The following is a 26,101-nucleotide window of genomic DNA, read 5'->3' on the forward strand; positions in this document are numbered from 1 at the left end:
GCAGCCCCACGAAACAGCGGGTGCGTGGGTTTTTTGGTGCAGGCCATGGACATGCTATGTGATCTGATGGTGAATTTGGGGTGACCCAATGCAAAAATCCTGAGGATCCATGGGCTTTTACCTCCCCCCTCCCAGGCAGCCTCCTTTATCGCTAGAGTCCCTTATCTCCCTCCCGATCGCTTGCCAATCAGCTGCTCAGCAGCTTCATTTCAATACCCCCTTCCCTCTTTCTAAAAAAAAAAAAGCACGATCTGCTTTTTGCCCCTGGACAATTCGGCTCCAGGGACCACGCATTCGCTCCATAAGACGCACAGCCATTTCCCCTTACTTTTTAGGAGGAAAAAAGTGTCTTATGGAGCGAAAAATACGGTAATGTGATTAGAGCTTTTGCTGCGATATGTATCTGTTAAGAGTCACAACTTCCACGCTAGCTTGGCCACGTCCACAGAATGGAAGAGGGCAGGATGCCCAAGGATGTGGTCTATGGGGAACTGGCTTCAAGCACCTGGCCTGTTGGCAGACCCACTCTGCAGTGCCAAATTAAACCCTGTGGAGGCCCCTAGGCAGTCAAAATCGGGGGCGGGGGGCAGCTTGCAAATGATCTCCTAATACGTTTTTGATTTCACCAGCCCACAAGATCAAATCAGTATTGCTTTGAGCGGTGATAATTTTAGGTTATATGTTAGTGACTAAGTTTAGATAGATAGATAGATAGATAGATAGATAGATACACACACACACACACACACACAGTGGTACCTCGGTTTACATACACTTCAGATTACATACGCTTCAGGTTACAGACTCCGCTAACCCAGAAATAGTGCTTCAGGTTAAGAACTTTGCTTCAGGATAAGATCAGAAATTGTGCTCTGGTGGTGTGGCAGCAGCAGGAGGCCCCATTAGCTAAAGTGGTGCTTCAGGTTAAGAACAGTTTCAGGTTAAGTACGGACCTCCGGAACGAATTAAGTACTTAACCCGAGGTACCACTGTATATTTAACTGTTGCTATATCTGTATCAGGGACGCAGGTGGTGCTGTGGGTTAAACCACAGAGCCTAGGACTTGCCGATCGGAAGGTCAGCGGTTCAAATCCCCGCGACGGGGTGAGCTCCCATTGTTTGGTCCCTGCTCCTGCCAACACAGCAGTTCAAAAGCACATCAAAGTGCAAGTAGATGAAGAGGTACCTGTTACACCTAATTGCAAATTCAAATGTATCCCTATCATGTTTTATGACTTCCTTGATATTGTATGTGGGCTGCAACTGGTCTGTGACCGAAATAATAAATTCATTCATTCACTTTGAGCGGTTGTCGCAGGGCCAGGAAAATGCGTGGGGCCTCCTCTGCCTGTTTGGTAATCTGGCACTGCCACTCTGTGCTACAAAGATGTCCGCAAACAGGACATGGAAGTTGGCAACATCAACTCCAACCACAGTGCCTGGAGACAAACCATCAGGGAGGAGTGCAGAGAGAAGGAATGTGCTGGTGCATCTGCAGCAGCACAGCCGGACGCCTTCCTCTGCCCCAGCTGCAACAAAACATATCTCTCCTGTATAGGTCTCTACAGTCACAGCAGGCGCTGTGATTCTCCAATGGTTTGGCTTCACCCTCAAAGCTGCTCTCCTCCATTGTCTCTCGAGACAGACGGGTGCCAACAACAACAATATGTGTTGGAGTCCAGCCATTCCCAAATATTTTTGGGCCGCCACCCGCTTGGTTCCATAAACTCATCCCTAGTGCCCCCTAACTTAACTTAAAAAGCATTACTCAGAATGGTGGTTTGTATAATCCACTGAATGAGTGTAACACGTCGAAATCTGAAGCAGTAACAATGAAGTTAAAGGTAAAGGGACCCCTGACCCTTAGGTCCAGTCGTGACCGACTCTGGGGTTGCAGTGCTCATCTCGCTTTATTGGCCGAGGGAGCCGGCGTACAGCTTCCGGGTCATGTGGCCAGCATGACTAAGCCGCTTCTGGCAAACCAGAGCAGTGCATGGAAACGCCGTTTACCTTCCCGCTGGAGTGGTACCTATTTATCTACTTGCACTTTGACATGCTTTCGAACTGCTAGGTTGGCAGGAGCAGGGACCGAGCAACGGGAGCTCACCCCGTCGCAGGGATTCGAACCGCGACCTTCTGATCGGCAAGTCCTAGGCTCTGTGGTTTAACCCACAACGCCACCAGCGTCCCTGTAACAATTAGTAGTAACAATTGTTACTACTGTAACAATTGTTACCCTGCAGTAACAATTAGCCGCACATTTATTTGAAACCCAATTGAAACTACTTCCACAAAATGGATGACCACGACACCAGCTTTTCAAAGCCTGATTGCCAACATCCCCTGGCACCCCCTTGCCTCTTAGCACGCCCCCCCAGGTAATCTCATTGACCCCCAGGGTGTGCTACCACCCACTTCAGGAACCACTGTGTTAGGGGATTAGCCTTATCATGGGGCAGCTGAAATCATAGAATTGTGGAGTTAGAAGGGACCTTGAGGATCATCTAGTCCAATCCCCTACAAAGCAGGAATAGGCAGCTGTCCCATACGGGGATCGAACCTGAAACCGTGGCGTTATCAGCACCACGCTCTAACCTACTGAGCTCTCGCCCTAGAACCAGAAGCAGAGGCATGTCTGGAAAACCTGGCTTCCAATTTCGGCTCCCTAGAAATCTAATAAATACGGCAATGTTCATGTTGAACAAATAATAATGGCTCTATAAAGCTTGTCGTGCTGCGAAGTTAAGTACGCTGACCCAGAAACTGCCGGTTGGACTAGCTGGGCCTTTGCTCTGCCCAACTGGGCTCTCCTGATGTTCTCAGGAGCAGCCAAGGCTTGATTTATACGGCAATTCTGATGGAGAGGATATTAAATGGCAGAGCGTCATGGCGCTTAGTTGTTGATTGTTCACCTCAAGAGTTCCAGTGGGTCCCTTTCAAGCATCTTATGAAGGAGCTTTGAAAAGCTTGGAGGTGCTTCCATAATCCACCTCCGCTCCCTGCGTTTGAGTCAGTTCCCCGAATCACTTGGCCACTGGGCTGTCGCCACACCCAGCTGTTGATCACCTACCTTTTGCCCTGGAATTCCAGGTGGGCCTGGGGCACCTCTCTCCCCCTGTGATCCGGGGGTCCCGGGGTTGCCACGGATACCCTGGATGCCTTGTGCCCCTGGAGGTCCCGGGACTCCGGGTTCACCCTAGCGAGAAGACACCATATTGTCCCATCACAAGATGAGCACATGTTTTTTATAGTAGGATCGTGATAACAATATAATTTGTTATTTGTACCCTGCCCATCTGGTTGGGTTTCCCCAGCCACTCTGGACGGCTTCCAACAAAGATTAAAAATACATTAAAATGTCACACGTTAAAAACTTCCCTGAACAGGGCTGCCTTCAGATGTCTTCTAGAAGTCTGGTAGTTGTTGTTCTCTTTGACATCTGAAGGGAGGGTGTTCCACAGGGCGGGTGCCACCACCGAGAAGGCCCTCTGCCTGGTTCCCTGTAACCTCACTTCTCGCAGTGAAGGAACCGCCAGAAGGCCCTCGGAGCTGGACATCAGTGTCCGGGCAGAACGATGGGAGTGGAGACGCTCCTTCAGGTATACTGGGCCGAGGCTGTTTAGGGCTTTAAAGGTCAACACCAACACTTTGAATTGTGCTCGGAAACGTACTGGAAACGTATCGGAAATGATAAGCCTCAAAGTGACTTGACAAGGGGAAATACAAGAAGTAAATAGCAATTTGGACCTAGAATCATAGAATTGTAGATTTGGAATGGATCATCAATGCAAGAATAGGCAGTTGTCTGATAGAACTTGCAACCTTGGCATTATCACAGCACCACACTCTAAGCAACTGAGCTAACCTAGATATTTCTTTCATAGCAGTGGGCATTGCAAAGCACGTAGCATGTTTGCCCAACAAGGGCAAGTCCTACACACCCCTCCTAGAAGATGTCAGGGACTGGCTGGGTGAAGAGGAGCGGTGGGAGGTATGAGCCAGGGAACCCTCAAGGGAAACCCCTGAGGAGGAAGGCTCAGAGCCCAGGGATTGGTGGTGGGACACAGAGGAGAGGTCGGAGGGAGAAGATTGGGAGGAGGTGGTGTTGGAAGCTGATGGGGCAACAGGGTTTACTGAGCAGGAAGAGCCTGTGACAGAGAGCAGTTCAGACTCTGAGGCTGAAGCAGTGCAGAGGTGGGTCACAAGGCTGCTGGAGAATTCCAAGAGTCTGCCTCTCCTGCTGTAAGAAGCTCCTTCCTGGTCTCCAAGAACATGCAGAGTAATGAGAAGAGCTGAACGGAGGTCAGAGGTGCACAGATGCAGTTCGAGACTGCTTGGGAAACTTCCGGGAGAGGTGGAGCCTTAGAAGGGGCGGAAGGCAGGAACCTTCAGTCCTAGCAACTGCCCTACAGGGGGAAGACCCACCGAAAGCGTTGCCGAGTTGTATGCTGTTTCCTTAACAAAGAGTTAACTTCGCCAACAACTCTGCTTCTTCATACTGACCTGTATTTGACTCCAGCCTTGACAGATGACCACCATAGGAAGCAACATTAATGAACCAATGGCCTAGGCGAACAAAAAGGCCTTAGCCTGGCAGCTAAGGATGGCCCCAGACGGGTCTCCCCTAGGAGAGCATTTCACAGTGGGGCCACCACCGAAAAGGCTTGTTCTCATAGGGTCAACCTTCACTCCTTCTTCAGGGAAGGTCTTCTGATGAAGACTGCAGGGTCAGAGCTGGCTTGTATGGGGAGAGGTGGCCCTTTGGGTTTTGTGGTCCTCCTGATACATTTCCATCTCTTTTGTAGCCCTCAGCTCCCTCAACTGGAAGGGAGGCCAGTTTCACTTTCCACCCTGATGGTCTACTTCAGGCCAGTCTGTTTCTTCTCTAGGAAATCTGTAGCTCTCTGGACACTGGACTATAGCTCCCTTTGTCCCTGACCGTGGGCTATGTTGTCTGAGGATGCTGGGAATAGGAGTCTAGCAGCACCTGGAAGGTTAAACGTTCCCCACTCCTATCTTCTGTAAAGGACTAGTTGGCTGTACAGAGAAATAAATGAAGTCTCAATATGGAGATGGAGCAGGAAAGTTGTCGAACTTACCTTGTGCCCAGGAGGTCCAGCCTGACCAACAGGTCCCCGGTAGCCAATCCCTGGCTCTCCCTTTAGAAAACAAGGCAAATAAGAGAGAAGTGAATTCCGACCACACAGCATAATACACAGGTTCACATGACGCCAATAATCTGTGACTCAAATTGCAAGCAACTCTGCTAATGGAAGATGAGTTGCTTATTCTGGGTGGCCCAGGATCCCAGCAAAGCCATTCCTTTACCTTTTGACCCATTTCTCCTTCTTCGCCTCTGGCACCCTGGTAGAGAAAAGAGCAAAAGGTAAGTTTCTAGTCTTCTTGATGCCATGAAACACCCTGGATATGTTTGGGCAATAACTGATACAGGCTTAAAGGTAAAGGTAAAGGGACCCCTGACCATTAGGTCCAGTCGTGACTGACTCTGGGGTTGTGGTGCTCATCTCGCTTTATTGGCCAAGGGAGCCGGCATACAGCTTCCGGGCCATGTGGCCAGCAGGACTAAGCCGCTTCTGGCGAACCAGAAACGCCGTTTACCTTCCTGCTGGAGTGGTACCTATTTATCTACTTGCACTTTGAGGTGCTTTCAGACTGCTAGGTTGGCAGGAGCAGGGACCAAGCAATGGGAGCTCACCCGTCACGGGGATTCGAACCGCTGACCTTCTGATCGGCAAGTCCTAGGCTCTGCGGTTTAACCCACAGCGCCACCCGCGTCCCGATACAGGCTTGGGGGGGGTGTATTCAAGCTGTAGTGTCTCTGCTCTGATCTAGCAAGGTTTTTCTTGCATCCATATCCAAGTATGTGCTGTGTGCATTAGCCTGGCCTGGGCTTCCTGAGGTCAAGCTGTCCAGCGACAGTTGCCTGCAACTCTATCTAAAGTCTAGTTTTGGGCCCTGAACTGGGGTATCCAGTTGCTACTGTGATTGCTGGGAGGAACTGGAAGTGTTGTCAAAGATCTCCCAGCCAGTAAGGATGTCTGGACTCTCCTTCCTTTGATGTTTTTAAGCAGAGATGGTCATCTATCATGGATGCTTTAGCTGAGATTTCTGCATTGCAAGGGGTTATTGGGCTGTTGTTTTTATTTTGATTATGTACTTTGTGGTTTTATATTTTGATTTCATTCTGTGAACCATTTTGTATATTGTTATACCTTTTCCATATTTGTCCATAGTATATCCACAAATAAATAAATCCTCCTGTATATACAATTCTTGTTGTCTGTATTCATTTACAACTACTGTCCGTTATATTAATATCCTTATACATTTTGCTTCTTATTATTTTCATTATCCATCACTTTTCTTAATCTTTCCCGTTATGAGGTTTATTTCCAATTCCACTGGTTTCACTATTTCACCTTATCTTTCCTATATACGACATAAATTTTCCCCATTCTTTTTGAAATGTTTCCTTGCCCTGTTGTCTAATTTCCCCTTTGGCTATTTCTGCACATTCCATTATCTTCTGTCACCATTCTTCTACAGTCGGTATTTGCTGTTGTTTCCAGACCTGGGCTAGCAGTAACCTCACCGCTGTTGTTGCATATAAAAACAATTTCTAGTCATTCTTGTCTATATCTTCTCCTACCATTCCTAACAAAAATGCCTCTGGCTTTTTCAAAAAAGTATATCTAAAGATTTACGGGACACAGGTGGTGCTGTGGGTTAAACCACAGAGTCTAGGACTTGCTGATCAGAAGGTCGGCGGTTCGAATCCCTATGATGGGGTGAGCTCCCTTTGCTCGGTCCCTGCTCCTGCCAACCTAGCAGTTCGAAAGCACGTCAAAGTACAAGTAGATAAATAGGTACCACTCTGGCGGGAAGGTAAACGGCATTTCCGTGCGCTGCTCTGGTTCGCCAGAAGTGGCTTTGTCATGCTGGCCACATGACCCGGAAGCTGTACGCCGGCTCCCTCGGCCAATAAAGCGAGATGAGCGCCGCAACTCCAGAGTCAGCCACGACTGGACCTAATGGTCAGGGGTCCCTTTACCTTTATATCTAAAGACCTTCTTTAGTTCGTTGTATATATTTTCCCAGTACGTTCCAACTTTATGATTATATGACCTTTGTTGCTTACCTTCTCCCCTGGCTCTCCTGGCTCTCCTTGTTCCCCCTGTAAGGGAAAGAGAGAGAGAGAGAGCTCACTGTACCCTCAGGCTCAGACCCTGATGCTTACATGCTTTCATTGCACAGCAAAGATTTCAGACAGCCCCGTGCTCCCCTTGCACAAATCATAGAATCATAGAATCATAGAAGAGTTGGAAGAGACCACAAGGGCCATCGAGTCCAACCCCCTGCCAAGCAGGAAACACCATCAGAGCACTCCTGACATATGGTTGTCAAGCCTCTGCTTAAAGACCTCCAAAGAAGGAGACTCCACCACACTCCTTGGCAGCAAATTCCACTGTCAAACAGCTCTATATCTTCAGATACAGAGCAGAGATATACCGTATTTTTCGCTCTATAAGACGCACCAGACCACAAGACACACCTAGTTTTTGGAGGAGGAAAACAAGAAAAAAAATATTCTGAATCTCAGAAGCCAGAACAAGAGGGATCGCTGTGCAGCGAAAGCAGCGATCCCTCTTGCTGTTCTGGCTTCTGGGATAGCTGCGCAGCCTGCATTCGCCCCATAAGACACACACACATTTCCCCTTACTTTTTACGAGGGAAAAGGTGAGTCTTATAGAGCAAAAAATATGGTAATGCAGAGATCAGAGCGTCTCCTTCAACTTTGCTCCTCTTGGCCAAAGCCTCTCCAAGCTGCGCCAGTTCTCCCTGTCCAACAGTGCAACGGCCCTCCCCATTTCTCCTTCCTTCTCAATGCAAGAGTGGGAAACACATGGCCCATCAGATGTTGCCAGACCCTTGATTGAAACTCTGGAAAGGTACTGCTAGTATCAGTGAAGACATCAGTGAGCCAAGTGGGCCAATAGTTTGAGTCAGTATAATGCAGCCATGCAAAGCCACTTCCGCCCTGCAGAGGGGTTGGGATTGCGGGCGTCACAGCCCAGCCCCTGCCCATTTGGGGGAATCCCTGGCCGTGTCACCTCCTGGCCAGCCAATCGGCTGGCTCTGGCGGCATGGCCTGTCCTATTTAAGGTAGGACGCGGCTGGGGATCTCCCTCTTTTCCCGCCTACCAGCTGTTCCTGTTTCTCGCCCTTTAAGGTTTTCATTCCTTGACCTTGCTATGGACCTTGGTTGGTCGCCATTGAGGGGCCTGGCAGGAATTTTTCCACTTGGCAAATTGGCACCAGCCACTTGGTTTCTGCCTACCTCATAGCAAATCGTCACAACTTTCTGGGTATTGGCAGTTAGGCATTGGTACTGTTTTGTAGATGGAAGAGGGGAGGAAGCGCCATCGCCTGCCCTGCATATTGAAGGGTAGTCCGATAAAGGATTCGAGGGGGGGGTGGCCCTGTCCGAAGCCTAGGGAGGTGAGGTCCTAAGGCACGCCCCCAGTCGGTGGCCCCAGGGGAGTTCCTAGTTGATGTGCATCAGCAGGACTCCCCCTACTGGTGGTTAACCCTTCCCGGACTTCAAGCAGACAGGCTGAAGCCAGATATAGTCGGTTGCCTAAGCCAATACCGCTCATCACCTGTAACCAATAAAGTTGTGGCCTTATTTAGCCCATTAACCTTAATAATTGTGTCATGTGTCTTTATTTCCACTGGGGTGGGGGCGGCAACTCGCCATGCAAGGAGATCCACTAGGAAATGGGGGGTGGGGGTAAGGAATTGAAGGGAGCATTTAGAATCCTGAAATCCATCTTTCTGTAGTAGTGCAACGTTTTGCCGCAAGCCCCAATTGTCGCACACGCACACATGTGCACAGATGTTGCAGCTGGTGCAAAGAAACTGACCTGTTCTCCTTTGCTGCCTTGGCTTCCAGGTGCCCCCTTTTCTCCCTGGAAAAAAACAAACAGAATTAAAGAGAATAAAGAAACCTCGTCGTTTCCAAACACAGTCCAGCTATGTGGAATCTTGCAGGAGCCTCCTGGGAAGCTGGCGTGATTGCGGCTGGATCTCTAAGAGCACAGTAGTGGATTTCCTCCTCCTCCATTTGGAAAAGGCAACGTTCCTCCAGGAAGCAGAGGGCAAAAGGTTATGAAAAAATACCGTATTTTCAGCTCTATAAGATGCACTTTCCCCCTCCTAACAAGTAAGGGGAAATGTGTGTGCGACTTATGGAGCGAATGCAGGCGGGAGGCTCTGCTCAGCGCTCCCTTTAAAGAGCCATGTGGAGCGTGTGTGCAGCTCTTTGGGGCTTTTCCCCGAGGAGAAGGGCTGCCCTTCTCCCTCCTCAGTAAAAGCCCCCAAGAGCCGCACACCCACTCTGCGCACTCTTTAAAGGGAGCGTGGCTCTTGGGGAAGCCTTAGCTGTGCACAGCCTCTCGTGGGCAGGGGGTGAAGGCTCCCCTTGCCCGGGAGAGGCTGTGCGAGGCCAAGCAAGAAGCCAGGAGAGCTAGCTTCTTGTTTAGCCGCGCGAAGCCTCCACAGGGCACGGGGAGCCTTCATCCCCGTGCCCTGCGGAGGCTTCGCGGGGCTATCCAAAAGCCAGAACAGCAAGAGGGAGCACTGCACAAAGCTTCCTCTAGCTGTTCTAGCTTCTGGCTTAGCCACGGGAAGCCTCCGCACAGCAGCAGGGAACCTTCCTCCCGCTGCCGTGCGGAGGCTTCACGCGGCTATCCCTGGCTTTTGCGGGAGGTGGGGGAAGGGACAGAGGACCCCACCTCCCAGAAAACCCCCCCAAGAGCTGCACTCCCTTTAAAGAGGTCAGGGAAAAGCCAGGTGGCTTGCTTTCGCTGAAGCCAGGAGGGCAAGAGGGATCGATGCGCACCGATCCCGCTTGCTCTCCTGGCTTCAGAGATATCCACGCAAAGCCTCCTGAGCGAAGATGGAGGAGCACTCCCTCTTAGCTCAGGAGGCTTTGTGTAGCTTTTTTATTTTCCTCCCCTAAGAACTAGGTGTGTCTTATGGTCCGGTGCATCTAATAGAGCGAAAAATACGGTATATCAAGGCAGCAGGGCTTCCTTGCTGGTGGTTGTCCGTGGAATCTCACTGACTGTGCACAGAAGGATTTGCAAGCCAACCCACGTTTTACAGGTGATTTAGGAACATAGGGAGATGCCCTGAAGGAGTGTCTCCACCCCCATCATTCTGCCCGGACACTGACGTCCAGCGCCAAGGGCTTTCTGGCGGTTCCCTCATTGCAAGAAGCAAAGCTATAGGGAACCAGGCAGAGGGCCTTCTCGGTGGTGGCGCCTGCCTTGTGGAATGCCCTCCCATCAGATGTCAAAGAGATAAACAACTACCTGACATTCAGAAGACATCTTGAGGCAGCCCTGTTCAGGGAAATTTTAATGTGTGACATCTTAGTGTATTTTAATACTTTGTTGGAAGCTGCCCAGAGTGGCTGGGGAAACCCAGCCTGATGGGCGGGGTACCAATAGATTATTATTATTATTATTATTATTATTATTATTATTATTATTATGCCTTATCCTCCCTCAGACCATTCTTCCATCCAGCTCAGTACAGTGGTACCTCGGGTTACATATGCTTCAGGTTGCATACGCTTCAGGTTACAGACTCCGCTAACCCAGAAATAGTGCTTCAGGTTAAGAACTTTGCTTCAGGATGAGAACAGAAATCATGCTTCGGCGGCGCGGCAGCGGCAGGAGGCCCCATTAGCTAAAGTGGTGCTTCAGGTTAAGAACAGTTTCATGTTAAGAACGGACCTCCGGAGCGAATTAAGTACTTAACCCGGGGTACCACTGTACTGGCTACACTGACTGCCAACAGCTCTCCAGAGTTTCAGAAAGGGGCCATTCCCAGTCTGACCTGGAGATATCGGGGATTGAACCTAGAACCTTCTCCATGCAAGGCTGATGCTCTGCCACTGAGCTACGGCCGTCCTGTGACTTCCCTGCCACTGTTCTTATTAGTGACATTATGAGTGTCCCAAGAGACCGTGTGGCCTGGCTGTGCTGTCAACGGAGGGCCATCTATTAGGAACTATTGATGCTGGCTGTTGGCTCAAAGGTCCCCAAAGCGAAAGCGCTGCATGATTGACAATTGTCTTTGCGGTATAATAACGTCTGGAACCTTGCGATATCTGAGACAGTAACATGCAATTTAAAAGTGAAGACCCTGAATGTTTCTATGTTGGGTTTTTTTCACTGGTGGAAGTTATTCTCTTATGCTACTGCAATAATGCGCAACGTTTGAACCTCATAATCCTGAATGAAATTGTTCTGTTCCATTGTTCAGCTGCATGCTTTGATGTATATCTTGGGATGCAATGGCCTTTTAGTAATTCTAGATTTTATTATTTATTTATTTATTTATTTATTTATTTATTTATTTCTTATTATGCTTTATTAACCATAGTTACATCCATACATCTAAGACATTTTGTAGTATGTAGATCAAACCCATCAAAATAAATATTCCAACAAAGAAGTATATATCTTTGTAAATTTAACTTCCTGTCCTTCTCAACATCTTTTCACTCTAATAAACCTGTTACCTAAACTTATCAGCAAAATCATGATAAAATATTAATATGCATCTATGTATATATATATATCTATTTAACCCATTTAACCTTTATTTGCAGAGCTTATTCAAAAACTGCTACCGAACTCAGATTGCAACGCTTATTTTTTTAAGTTACTCTTTAGAGGTTCCGAGTTAACTGGATAACTGGCCTTTTAGTTATTCAATAAAATGAGTATATATTTTTAAGAAAGGAGAGCAGAAAAAGAGGAACCGTCTGGACCTGCTCCAGGCTGCAAAACAACAACAACAAAACCCTAAAGATGTAAATCAAATTTTGGACCGATTTCTGGGGATGTCAGAAATATACTCAGAGTTGAGTGTGGATTTCATGCTCTTTATTCAGCTCATAGTAGTGAGGAATGGAAGTTCCCCCAAAATGTCTGCTTTATATACATTATTTACACAATGGGCCCCACGTGATTGGCTAATTCTGGGATTCTCCTGTAGGCCAATCAGGTTGCGGATTCACTTCCACCTGGAGTTGAATTGGGTGGCTCCTGCGGCCCAATCAGACTGCTGCATTCTGGATCCTATTGTTCTAGGACCAATCAGACTGCCTCATTCTGGACCCTATTGTTCTAGGACCAATCAGACTGCTGCATTCGGGACCCTATTGTTCTAGGACCAATCAGACTGCTGCATTCGGGACCCTATTGTTCTAGGACCAATCAGACTGCTGCATTCTGGACCCTATTGTTCTAGGACCAATCAGACTGCTGCATTCTGAATCCTATTGTTCTAGGACCAATCAGACTGCTGCATTTTGGATCCTATTGTTCTAGGACCAATCAGACTGCTGCATTCTGAATCCTATTGTTCTAGGACCAATCAGACTGCTGCATTCTGAATCCTATTGTTCTAGGACCAATCAGACTGCTGCATTTTGGATCCTATTCAACTCAGTACATAACATGTGTAGAGCTTGGAGAAGCAATACACTCTCTCTCCATTGCATCAGTCTAGGTCGCATCAGCCAAAGAGGTTCGCTACCACAGCCACACAGCTTTTTATGTTTTGGCATCTATTGACAAAAAAATAATAATTAAAAAATTGCAAACCTTTTGACCTTGAGCCGGCAGGGAATCAGGATCCACCATGTCTGACCTTTGCTTCTAAAGAGAGAAAACCTTGTTAATTTTATATCTTTGGATTTTTACATTTCATCTTAAAATGCTTTTCTTCCCCTGAGCCGTTGAGACAGTTTCAGGTCCCCCTCATAATACTAGAGCCCAATGGGGCCACCCAACCATGGGATGTGATCCATGAGAGGCAGTCAAATACAACATTCCTTGTTTTCCTAGAGTGGACATGCAAGGGGATGCTTGGTCTAGCCAGTCGAAACTTCCTGTTCCTCCTGGGCTGGAGCATCCTTCCTTTTGCATGTGATAGAAAGTGACTGTGACCTAACCTGTCCAGGTAACAAAAGGATGAGTCATGCAGTGCGCTCTCTCTCTCTCTCTCTCTCTCTCTCTCTCTCTCTCTCTTACTTCCTTCTTCGTTTGACCAGCTTTCAGCTAGGACTGCTCTGCTAGCTCTCAGCTGGCAGAAGCACTGGGATTATTCCCCCATATGGGGTAGATCCACATGTACATATTTGCAACTAAGTTTGCCTTCAGGGATCCAACTGTGAACTGATGTAAGTAAACTTCTTTTATTGACTTTGAATAAGATTGTGGCATCTTTATTCTTTTAAGAGGGATTCAAGGGAACTTACCAGGAACGTACAATTCAGTCTGAGGCGGATTGAATTGTATAATAGTGAGAGGCTCACACGAGCCTGCAACCAGCTATCTGCTGTGCATATAAAAAAAGGGGGGGTGTAACTCTGCTACATAAAGGAACTTGCCAGCGCAAGTTAGGAAGGATATTAATAAACAATATATCCTCTCCTGCCACCCTGAACATTCCCACACCAACAAAGCTGAATGGTACAAACAAGGGCATTTGGCCCAGTTTATACATTATTATTATTATTATTATTATTATTATTATTATTATTATTATTATTATTATTAAAGTTTTTTTTGTTTTACAGAAGTATGTGTAATGTCTCTCGTATTTTTTCCATGTAACATTTTTACAAATCAGTTTCATAAAATGCTGGAGAGGGTCACCTCCACAGGCACATACCTCCACATGTGGTGGGAGTGCCCCAAAATCCGACTATTTGGCCCAGTTTATATACCTTAAGCCGGCCCAGGCAAAACACACACACTGTCTACAATAGGTCGCCTTAATGCTGCAATTAGCGAATACACAAGACTGGCCCTATCTCAGTAGGGATTGGCAGCCTGCCAGCTACTAACAATGTCACTGGAGGGTCATAACAGCCTGTACAGTGTAAGCAACCAACAAGCTAATATCCTCAAACTTCAGTAACTTTTCCGTTATTTCCTAAAATTTATACACTGCAAGATTGTAAAAGGCCTCAGAGCAGTATCTGTGTAAATGGACACCATACATATAACATGAGTACTGCCCAGAATATAAATTAAAAATATCATATTTTATTTCTTCACTGATTTTACTCACAGGACTTGCATATGTGTTATATGTGTAACTTATAACAGTTACCGTATTTTTCGCTCTATAGGATGCATTTTTCCCCCTTCAAAAATGAAGGGGAAATGTGTGTGCGTCCTATGGAGCGAAGACGCCAAAGCCCCGCGACCCTCTCCCAGCTGGAGAGGTGACGCGCGGCTATGGCAGGAACCTCTACAGCCCCGTGTCACCTCTCCAGCCGGGAGAGCGCGCGCGGGGCTAAAGCAGCCCCCCGCGACCCTCTCCCGGCTGGAGAGGTGACTCGCGGCTATGGCAGGAGCCTCTCCGCTGTGCCTTTCCGCTGCTCCCTGACCTGCTCTTTGGGGCTGGTGGTGGGCTTCTCCCCGCCAGCCCCAAAGAGCAGGTCGAAAGGAACCTGAAGCCTGGAGAGCGAGAGAGGTCAGTGCACACCGACCCCTCTCGCTCTCCAGGCTTCCAAGGTAGCCGCCTGAACGCACCTTAAACGGCACCTTGTTTTAGAGCGGGAAAACAAGAGGGGGAAAGTTCTCCCCCTCTCTGTGCAGCGCCTCCTGCTGCTTCACTGAAGGGGCGCTGGGCAGAGAGGGGGAGAATTTTTTTCCCCTTGTTCTCCCCCCTCTAAAACAAAGTGCGTCCTATTGTCCGGTGCGTCCTATGGTGCGAAAAATACGGTATATAAGAACTGGCAAAAGAGCTTCTTCTGTAATGGTGAAATAAAAAAATTCCACATTGAGAAAAAACAAGAACAACCCAAAGCTGAATGGTGGAAGATTCAGAGCAGACAGAAGAAAGTCCTTCACACAGAGCAGGTATGTCCAACAGGTAGATCACTGGCTCCCCCCAAAGAAGCTAAACTCCCCTAAAAAAAGCTCAACAATTTGAACATGAACCCCCCAAAATGGAGGTATATCACTGCCAGTTTTTAACTCTGTGAGTAGATCGCTGTCTCTTGGGAGTTGGCTACCCCTGATAGCGCATAGCTAATCTACTGAATTCACTCCCCAAGTGATGGCATAGCTGTCAACGTTTCCCTTTTTTTAAGGGAAATTCCCTTATTCCGAATAGGATTCCTTGGAAGAAAAGGGAAAAGTTGACAGCTATGAGTGATGGCCACCAACTTAGGATGACTTTGAAAGAGGATCAAACAAATTCATAGAGGACTGGTTGTCTCTTGGACATACCCCATACCAGGAATCAGGGACGTCCCATCCCATTTTGCCGCCTGAGGCAAAAAGGGAAGCTGCCTTGCCCCTTGCCAAAGCCTCGCTTACTGCTCCGTGCTTATCTGGCAGCAGCAGCAGCAGCAGGGTCAGGCTGGGCACAGGGTGGGGTGCCACCCCACGGGACTCTGCCACCCAAGGCGGCTGCAGGAATCACAGCTAAGAATTGAGAGTTACCTGCTGTTGCAAAAAGGGTTACCTTAATTCTCCTTGCTCCGTGAGGCCCAGGATAAGCCTTGAAAGAGAGGAGGGGGAAATCACATGTGCACAGGGAGGAATGGATGAGAAATCAAATTCTAGGCATATAAGGCTAGTGAAATCTGTCTGTTGAGGTTCTTGTGGTTCTCAAACTTAATCCATTCCAGAAGTCCATTCCAAAACCAAAGCGTTCCAAAACCAAGGCGTGCTTTCCCACAGAAAGTAATGCAAAAACGCAGTGGCGTAGCGTGGGGGTGCAGGGGGGGCCGGCCGCACCGGGAGCAACATCTGGGGGTTAGGGTTAGGGGGCACAAATCCACGGGTTAGGGGGCGCAAATTACTTGCCTTGCCCCGGGTGCTGACAACCCACGCTACGCCACTGCAAAAACGGATTAACCCATTCCAGACTTTTAAAAAAAACAACCCCTAAAACAGCAATTTAACATGAGTTTTACTATCTAACGAGACCATTGATCCATAAAATGAAAGCAATAAACGATGTGCTGCAGTCACAGAATCAATCAATCAGTAGCTGAACTGGGTTCCACACAGTTATAAACACACACACACACACGAGCCACAAAAAAAAACAAGCAAAATAAATAGCAAAAGCAGACAGACCTCAGCATAACACTCAAAACGGAAGCATGGCACTCAAATCGGAAGTGCAACACTCAAAACGGAGCACATTCGGCTTCTGAAAAGAGTTCGCAAACCGGGACGCTTACTTCCGGGTTTGCAGGGTTTGGGTTCCAAGTTGTTTGAGTACCAAGGCGTTTGAGAACCAAGGTACCACTGTAGTCCTTATGAGATTTCATGAGCAGAGCATCCTAATACACATTAACTGGCCACCCCAGTCTCTGCACGAGATTCCAAGGGGTTTTGGGCATTCTGTGTTCCTTCGGGGGAAATGAGGTACCGCAGAGTCTGCAGTATCTTTGAAATATGCTTTATTTGCACATATTTACACCGGAAACTTCCAATGGAGAGTGATTTCATAGAATTCACATCTCAGAAGGCACTCATCCTTCAAATGGGCACAAGATATAGGACATAATATACAATTTGAGGACTGGGGAAAATTGTGGAAAACAGATTTAAAATTTACAGATTGTTCCCTTCTGAAAGAAAATTACATGAAAATGATGTATAGATAGTATATAACACCAGTGCAGATAGCAAAAATGTATAAAACCAGCTCTAACATTTGTTGGAAATGTAAAAAAAGAAGGGACTTTTTATCATATGTGGTGGGAATGCAAAGAAGTTTAAAAAAATTGGTAAATGATATATAATGAATTGAAGAAAATGTTTAAAATGATATTCATTAAAAAAACCAACAGAAGCATTTTTGTTAGGGATTGCAGGACAAGACCTGCCAAGGAAAATAAGGAACTTATTTATGTATGCAACTACAGCAGCAAGAGTCTTGATAGCACAAGGATGGAAGAATGAGGAAACCCCAACAAAAGAACAGTGGCGAGAGAAATTGATGAACTATGCAGAACTGGCTAAACTGACATACAAATTGCGAGACAAGGACAACTGTGACTTCAAGGAAGAATGGGAACTTTTCACAAATTATTTAAAAACACAACGAAACGAACTGGACTCCTTGGCAGGTTTTGAATAAACACACACAAATTTATTGTTGATAACACGATGGACAGATCTGTAAGGTTATATACAGTTTTATAATAAGCAGAGAAAATGTGTGCAGTGAAATCAGAGAGGAGCTGAGGGAAGTCTGGGGGGGGGAAGGGGGAAGTAATTATGTAGGTGATTATATGGCTTGATAATTGTTACGTGGAAATTGAGCAATAAAAAATATTTTTTAAAAATAGAAATAACTCACCCCATAACTGGCATGATGTTCCAACAGGGCTCCCCTAATTCCAAGCGCACCAGGAGAACGCACCTGTGCAGCCATAATAAAAAGTAATAATAATAATAATAATAAATTTTATTTATATCCTGCCCTCCCCAGCCGAAGCCGGGCTCAGGGCGGCTAACAACACTTGTTAAGTCACACACTTTGCTTGTTTGGTAACAAAATCAACACCTCCTGGGGCTCAAAGGTAAAGAGGGGGATCTTTACCTCAAGGCTCCGAGTCTCTGCCGTCCTTCGGACTCTGCCGTTGCCTCTGTCCTCGGGATCAGAATGGCCGCCAGCATTTTCCTGCTTGAAGGAAGACAGCGTTGGCCAAAAAGGAAAAAAATCTGCACAGGAGTTCCCTGGATTAATTTGAATCCCTGTTTAATAATAAGCCCAGTATTTGAGTTTGAATCAATATATTAATCAATAAGATGGATCAGGCCAATGGCCCATCTAGTCCACCGTCCTGTTTTCACAATGGCCAGCCAAGATGCCTGTGGGAAACCAGAAATCAGGATTCGAACACAGGAGCAACTCTCCCCTCCTGTGATAGATAGATAGTCAGAGACCAGCTTATAAAACACACTTGGGGGTACAGTCACAGAAGGAAAACAAACAATTAAAACAATGTGCAACAATAAATTTAAAATTTATAAATGCGATAAGCGTATAGACACTTAAAACTTTAAGATAAGCTACCGCAGAGAGAGGGGACGTGGGTGGCGCTGTAGGCTAAACCACAGAGCCTAGGACTTGCCGATCAGAAAGTCGGCGGTTCGAATCCCCGCGACGGGGTGAGCTCCCGTTGTTCGGCCCCTGCTCCTGCCAACCTAGCAGTTCGAAAGCACACCCGTGCAAGTAGATAATTAGGTACCGCTCCGGCGGGAAGGTAAACGGCGTTTCCGTGCGCTGCTCTGGTTCGCCAGAAACGGCTTAGTCATGCTGGCCACATGACCCGGAAGCTGTACGCCAGCTCCCTTGGCCAATAAAGTGAGATGAGCGCCGCAACCCCAGAGTCGTCCGTGACTCGACCTAATGGTTAGGGGTCCCTTTACCTTTACCTTACCACAGAGATATGACCCAGAGTCTCCCATGGAACCGAGTTTGGGGATTTTCTTAACGAACTAGTTTGAGTTGGGAGATGGTCTGTGCCTACAGATCTGTACACAGAATCTGGTGACCATCCGGGTCATCTTCTAATATTTGCCTAACAGGAAAAGGTCGAATTTTTGCTTTTCTGGGAGGTCAGCGAGCCTCACCAGCAGGGGATCAATGGTCTCACTACGTGCCTCTTCATAAAAGGGACATCTAAAGAACAAGTGCTCTGGGCTTCCTATCTCCCCCAATGAACAGGTGTAAAGTCTCTGAGCATATGGGACTTTTTTTAAGGCTCTTTCCAGGACCGGTGAGGGCAGAACTGAGTTTCTGGCGAGTGTAAAGGCCCTTCTTGCATTTTTAGATACGAGAAAGAAGATATATCTGTTAAGTTGTGGGTGAACATATCAGCGATTCTTCAAACAGCTCTTGTTTATTCACAGGCCAGAACAGAACTGAACTGAAGGGTTCAGCCAGTCTGATTATATAGAGCTCCACTACAACGCAACAGTAACCTCTTTCTGTAACTATCCAATCACTGAACGTCACTTTCAATCCCTTATTTGCATATGTGGAGCTGAGTGAAAACTATCTACAGTATCCCCCTGCTGGCCCAGGGTGAGAACTTCAGTACATAACAATATCCTCCCTCTTGTGGTTTCCAGCAATTGAAGCGTTCCTGACTCTGACTGCGCATTACAGGCGGTTGGACAATAATAATAATACTACCGTAATAATTTTATTTTTGTACACAGCCCATCTGACTGGATTTGCCCAGCTACTCTGGGCAGCTTCCAGCATATGCAACAGCATAGTAAAACAAGGACAATATGACCTCGGGGTCTCTTCCAACTGCAATTCTCTGACTCTATGACTCATTATGTGGCAGCTTCCTATGTTCCTATGAACTAAACTGGGAGACCAGTAACATCTGCTATGTTGGCCCAAAACCCCAATTTCAAACCCTGGCATCTGCGGACTATGTCTGGAATAGATTCCCATCCTAAAGCTCTGGGGAACTGCTGCCCCCAGTCACTGTGAACAAGACTGAGCGAGGCAGCCGAGGAATATCAACTTCTCGTGTTCCTATGTCAAGGTGAAACATGAAACAATGGCAGTGAAGGCTATGAACGAGGGAAATGATCTACCTGACCATTGTAGTAGTTTTTTAGAGGGCTGGTGTCAAGGACTGGCTGGGTGGGGAAAAGTGGTAGGTGCCACACACCCAAGAGCAGGGGTCAGCAAACTTTTTCAGCAGGGGGCCAGTCCACTGTCCCTCATACCTTGTGGAGGGCCGGGCTATATTTTGAAAAAAAAATATGAACGAATTCCTATGCTCCACAAATAACCCAGAGATGCATTTTAAATAAAAGCACACATTCTACTCATGTAAAAACATGCTGATTCCTGGACCGTCCATGGGCCAGATTTAGTAGGTGATTGGACCGGATCCGGCCTCCGGGGCTTAGTTTGCCTACCCATGCCCAAGAGTCCCCCCAAGGAAGGAGGACAGAAGAAGGAGGAGGAGGTTTCCGAGCACAATTCAAAGTGTTGGTGTTGACCTTTAAAGCCCTAAATGGCCTCGGCCCAGTAGACCTGAAGAAGCGTCTCCACCCCCATCGTTCTGCCCAGATGCTGAGGTCCAGCACCGAGGGCCTTCTGGCAGTTCCCTCACTGTGAGAAGCCACATTACGGGGAACCAGGCAGAGGGCCTTCTTGGTGGTGGCACCCGCCCTGTGGAACGCCCTCCCACCAGATGTCAAAGAGAACAACAACTACCAGACTTTTAGAAGACATCTGAAGGCAGCCCTGTTTAGGAAAGCTTTTAATGTTTAATAATAATAATAATAATAATAATAATATATTATTATTATTTGTACCCCGCCCATCTGGCTGGGTTTCCCCAGCCACTCTGGGCGGCTTCCATAAAACCAAAAATACACTAAAATATCACACATCAAAAATATCAAACATTAAAAGCCTCCCCTGATATGCCCTGCCTTAAGGTCCACAAATAACAACACTTTGGAGGTCCCAAGTCACAAGGTGGTTAGATTGGTCTCAACTAGGGACAGGGCCTTTTCAGTACTGGCCCTGACTTGGTGGAACGCTCTGTCACAAGAGACTAGGGCCCTGTGGGACTTGACATCTTTCCTCAGGGCCTGCAAGACAGAGCTCTTCTGCCTGGCCTTTGGTTTGGACTCAGTCTGACCCTTATGTCCCCCCCCCCCTTTACGGTTTTGATCTATGGGCTACTATCAAAATGAGGCTGCATTTTAAATTGTATTTTAACCCGTATTTTAATAAAATGGTTTTTGGTTTGTTTGTTTTCCCTATTATGTTTTATTGTAATTTTATTGGTGTTAGATGCCCTGAGCCCGGCTCTGGCAGGGGAGAGCAGGGTATTGGAAAAAAAATATATTATTATGATTTGTTATGTACTGAGTTGAATAGGATCCAAAATGCAGCAGTCTGATTGGTCCTAGAACAATAGGACCCAGAATGCAACAGTCTGATTGGTCCACAGGAGCCACCCAATCCAGCTCCAGGTGGAATTGAATCCGCAACCTGATTGGCCTACAGGTGAATCCTGGAATTAGCCAATCAAGTGGGGCCCATTGTGTAAATAATGTATATAAAGCAGACATTCTGGGGGAACTTCCATTCCTCCTCACCACTATGAGCTGAATAAAGAGCATGAAATCCACTCTCGACTCCGAGTATATCCATTATTTTTATTAGTAGTAGTAGTATACTGTGGCGCGGGGGGGGGGGGGGGGCAGGATCCAGAGGGAGAGGTTAGAGGCGAAGGATGAGGCCAGTGGTCAGTTTCAGCAATGTTTCCAGCTCATAGCTGTCAACTTTTCCCTTTTCTTGAGAGGAATCCTATTCAGAGTAAGGGAATTTCCCTTTAAAAAAGGGAAACCTTGACAGCTATGTTCCAGCTGAATGAGACGAGCCAGAGGAACTCAGCCGTGTTGTGACTTTCTGTGAATAAAAGCCAACTGCATTTCGTGACTCAGATTCTCTCCTGGCCTGTGGATGACCTGTGTTCGCCCGAGAGCTCCTTGACCCCTGGCTTGCCTGATTTCAAATGTCCCTACCAAATCACGAAGTTGGAAGCTTGTGAATGGGATGTCTTTATAAATTACACGGAAAAAGAAGCCTTCCAGAGCATCACTTGGCTTAGCGTAGATTAAATCCCACTGGCAATCAGACTGTTTCTCCAAGATTTACAATCTAGATACCGTTATCAGGGGGGGAATTGATTTACTAAGTACGTTCATGGTGTTGTAAACAAAATCTGCCCTTTTCCCCTTATGGGGTATCCAAGAGCCCATATAGAGTCCTTACGTAGCTTCCCTATTGGTAGGAGAAAATAACATAGGCTAACCAGAGAGAATTGAGAAGCAAAGCAGCTAGTAAGCCTGATCTTTATTGATCTGTTGCAACAGGGTGCTCCCCTCACACGCAGGAAAGGAGGGAGAATCCAGAACAAAGGTATGCCTGCCCTTATATAGACGTTTTAAATTGCCTTCCCTGGAGCTCAAGACCACCCCTCCATACATCATACATACATCACAGAAGGGGTGTAACCCCAAGACACCCCCCCACACACACATCATACCTACATCACAGAAAAGGCGGTCTACAGCAGAAATCTGAGTGCATTGTTTATCTCGTCTGACAGGTTACCTGTTAATGCTGACTTGATTGGGTACCCTGGGGAGCCTAGCTAGTATTTTGTAATGATGAATACTTAGTTCCTGAGCCAGGTCACAGGCTCACCCTATTCAAACACAGACAGGATTTGTGAAGGAAAAGACAATGGGGAGGATTTTCCATTTTCCTTTGACCTTGCAGAGAAAACATTTGGTCAGTTTGGGAATCAAAAATGGTTTCAAGTCGGTCTTCCTGTGTTGATCTATGTACGTGCTTGGTTGGTACATTTATGAACATTTATTATAGATCTAAGACTTTAAAATTCTTATCACAAGGGTTAGCAGAAAGTCGTGATTCGAATCAAGGAGTCAAGCCAAAGCTGTGTAAAGAAGGCTTGTATTCCCTATGTAGAAGTTAATTTGAAAATATTTGTTTTTTGAAGTTAGTTATCTACTTTTTGTTTTTATTCCTTTTCTGTTTTCTTTCTTTTCCTTTTCCTTTTATTTGTGTATAATGGATGTATCTACACGTTTGCAATAAAGAAATTTTTAAAAAAAACCCCACAAAGTTGGAAGCTTGCTTTTGGAAAAACAAGCAAACCTGTTTTCAGTTCACAGCATCATGTGCCAGCTGTCAGATACTGCCAAACTCCACACCACGGGACAGCCAACTATCCCAGCTGTGAGTCGGCCCTCTTGGTGGATATTGCAAATACTCTCTAAGTTCTCAGCCTCCCAAAACTTAGCCTCTCTTTACTGTGCTTTCGGTGTGATGTGATGGGAAGCAAACACAGCAAGAGGAAGGGGCATGTTACAAAACCTTCCGCTGTGCCAACCCTCAGTTCCACAGGTGGCAAGCAATTTCAGCAAGCAGCATGAGCAGCCATCCATCAGGTCCCGCAATCTGAATGGGGATTTGTGGCTAGATGGGGGCAGGGGAATGATTCATCAAACGCTTAAAGCGTTAAGCGAAATACAGACACAAGGAAGGAAGAAGGGGACGGAAGGAGGAGCTGGAGTGGAACAGAAGCTAGAAAGTGCCTTGTTCATTCAACTTCAGAGGATGCAAAACTCTGGCAAGTTTTGAGGGACACAGAGGAGAGAGGGGTTTTGCCACCCTGAGAGGCTGTGTCACACAATCCCAAGACACGCATAACGTTTAACCTTTAATTTTGACAAGGGCTGGTTTTCAACATCATTATATATCACCAGCTAAACATTTCTTTTTTCTTTTTTCTCTTTTTAAATAAATTTTATTAGTATTTTCCAAACAACAACAACAACACGAAACATATCGAAAAATAACAATACACAAAACACAAAAATCAACATTGGGGGGGGGGAACAAATCCATATCTTACAAGTTAATAATATAAACACTTAAAAGAAAAACAAACATTGACTTCCAGAATAGAAGATTAAAAGGGGAAGTAAATGTACTTGTAGTATTTTCATTATTGTAATAGTTATTATTATTTCTTATCGGTAGAAGGCAATGTTAATTTAGGCATCTTTGTTTTGCTGTCTGTATAATTTTTTTTAAGCCAATAAAAAGAAGAAGAAGAGTTTGCTGGATCAGGCCAATGGCCCATCTAGTCCAGCATCCTGCTTTCACAGGGGCCAAAAAGATGCCCTAATGTGAAGCCCACAGGTAAAGTTAAAGGGACCCCTGACCATTAGGTCCAGTCATGACTGACTCTGGGGTTGCAGCGCTCATCTCGCTTTACTGGCTGAGGGAGCCGGCGTACAGCTTCCGGGTCATGTGGCCAGCATGACTAAGCCACTTCTGGCGAACCAGAGCAGCGCACAGAAACGCCGTTTACCTTCCCGCCGGAAGGGTACCTATTTATCTACTTGCACTGGTGTGCTTTCGAACTGCTAGGTTGGCAGGAGCAGGGGCCGAGCAACGGGAGCTCACCCCGTCGCGGGAATTCGAACCGCCGACCTTCTGATCAGCAAGTCCTAGGCTCTGTGGTTTAACCCACCGCGCCACCCGCGTCCCTCATGAAGCCCATAAGCCGGATGCAATCACAAGAGCCCTTTTCCCTCCTGCAGTTTTCAGTAACTGGTATTCAGAAGAATTTCATGCACTGTGCAGGATTATCTGCTGTCCAGTTGCTTTAGCTCACTGGTTCCCAAACTTTTTTGACCCCCAGTCACCTTGGTTCCATGAACCCCGCAGAAGGCATCGCCCGACCTATTTCCTCTCTCTTTTATTATTACAGACTCTGGTAGAGTCCTCTCTAAACTGCTCTGTAGCCCCTCGGTTCCAATTAAAACCGGCTGTTAATGAAAGCCTGCTACCTGGCTTTAATTCACCCACCTTAGCATTGCTCGCGAGTGGCTGTGGGGTTATTTAAACGCCTCCGGAATGGGAAGCAAGGGAAGAGGAGGAGGTGGAGGGGCTTCGCAGTCAGTTCAGATCAACTGCTCCCTCTTGAAGGCAACGTGAGTTTTTTAATAGCTGACGGCAGGCAAGGGCATCGTTGGAAAGAGAGATTGAATCGTGCTCCGGGCTTGCCAAGCGTTCTCGGTCAGAGCAAAACGGCACCTCGGCAAAGCTTTCTGCAAAGGAAAAAGCTTTGCCAAAGGAGGAATTTGAAGGTTTGCTGTAGCAGGGGAACTGAAATATACTCGGAGTCGAGAGTGGATTTCATGCTCTTTATTTTGACCAAACTGCTCATAGTGGTGAGGAGGAATGAAGTTCCCCCAGAATGTCTGCCTTATATACAGTACATTATTTACACAATGGGCCCCACGTGATTGGCTAATTCCAGGATTCTCCTGTAGGCCAATCAGGTTGCGGATTCACTTCCACCTGGAGCTGGATTGGGTGGCTCCTGTGGACCAATCAGACTGCTGCATTCTGGGTCCTATTGTTCTAGGACCAATCAGACTGCTGCATTCTGAACCCTATTGTTCTAGGACCAATCAGACTGCTGCTTTTTGGATCCTATTCAACTCAGTACATAACAGGAGCTTAGAGGCCAAAACTCTTCATCTAGCCCTCTGTATTCTCCCATGGCGACACGTCCCACAGAATGATCCCTTCCTGTGGGGTCATGCCTCTTGCCTGCCTGAATTCTGGATGGAAAGGGGGTGTGCAGTGGGTGTGGGGGTTTGTAAACTTCATTCATGAGTAACTCCAGCATTTTGGAACCTAATGGCCCAAAACTACTGCAAAAGTGTGGAGTGAATTGAGCACCCTTGGGTTTGGGGGAATACCTACAGCCCACGGTTTGAGTATCAATAACTCCGTTTGAGGGGCAGCACACGACATGCGGTTCGCAGCACAAAACAAGCACAAATCTCTGGCATCGGTTTGGAGGGGATCCAAACTGTCTGGGTTACGCATTAATGAAGATTGAGAAATAGCCTGCTGTATGAGCCTTACCCTTTGCTCCTCCCACTTTGCCTCTGGCCACGCCCACCACATATAGGCCAATATAATAATAATAATAGCTATGGTTTTCCCAGTAGTGATGTATGGAAGTGAGAGCTGGACCACGAAGAAAGCTGATCGCTGAAGAATTGATGCTTTTGAATTCTGGTGCTGGAGGAGACTCTTGAGAGTCCCATGGACTGCAAGAAGATCCAACCTCTCTATTCTTAAGGAAATCAGCCCTGAGTGCTCACTGGAAAGACAGATCCTGAAGCTGAGGCTCCAATACTTTGGCCACCTCATGAGAAGAGAAGACTCCCTGGAAAAGACCCTGATGTTGGGAAAGACGGAGGGCACAAGGAGAAGGGGACGACAGAGGACGAGATGGTTGGACAGTGTTCTCGAAGCTACCAGCATGAGTTTGACCAAACTGTGGGAGGAAGTGGAAGACAGGAGTGCCTGGCATGCTCTGGTCCAGGGGGTCACGAAGAGTTGGACATG

The 26,101-nt window shown here is 46.9% G+C and overlaps 1 protein-coding gene across 1 annotated transcript in view; it reads right to left on the minus strand.

Moving 5' to 3' along the window:
• The window catches only part of LOC310686780 (uncharacterized protein), a 224,207-nt gene that overhangs the window by 61,151 nt on the left and 136,955 nt on the right, over nt 1-26,101 (minus strand). The window contains exons 58-66 of the mRNA XM_083460827.1: nt 17,684-17,764; nt 17,441-17,503; nt 15,587-15,622; nt 12,706-12,759; nt 8,947-8,991; nt 7,161-7,196; nt 5,330-5,365; nt 5,101-5,160; nt 3,072-3,197 (exon numbers count right to left, since the gene is read on the minus strand). Coding sequence (XP_083316953.1) covers nt 3,072-3,197; nt 5,101-5,160; nt 5,330-5,365; nt 7,161-7,196; nt 8,947-8,991; nt 12,706-12,759; nt 15,587-15,622; nt 17,441-17,503; nt 17,684-17,764 — 537 coding nt within the window. The remainder of the gene's footprint in view (nt 1-3,071; nt 3,198-5,100; nt 5,161-5,329; nt 5,366-7,160; nt 7,197-8,946; nt 8,992-12,705; nt 12,760-15,586; nt 15,623-17,440; nt 17,504-17,683; nt 17,765-26,101) is intronic.

The sequence above is a fragment of the Podarcis liolepis genome (genome assembly GCF_965112155.1).
Source record: "Podarcis liolepis genome assembly, chromosome: 10".
NCBI lineage: Eukaryota > Metazoa > Chordata > Lepidosauria > Squamata > Lacertidae > Podarcis > Podarcis liolepis.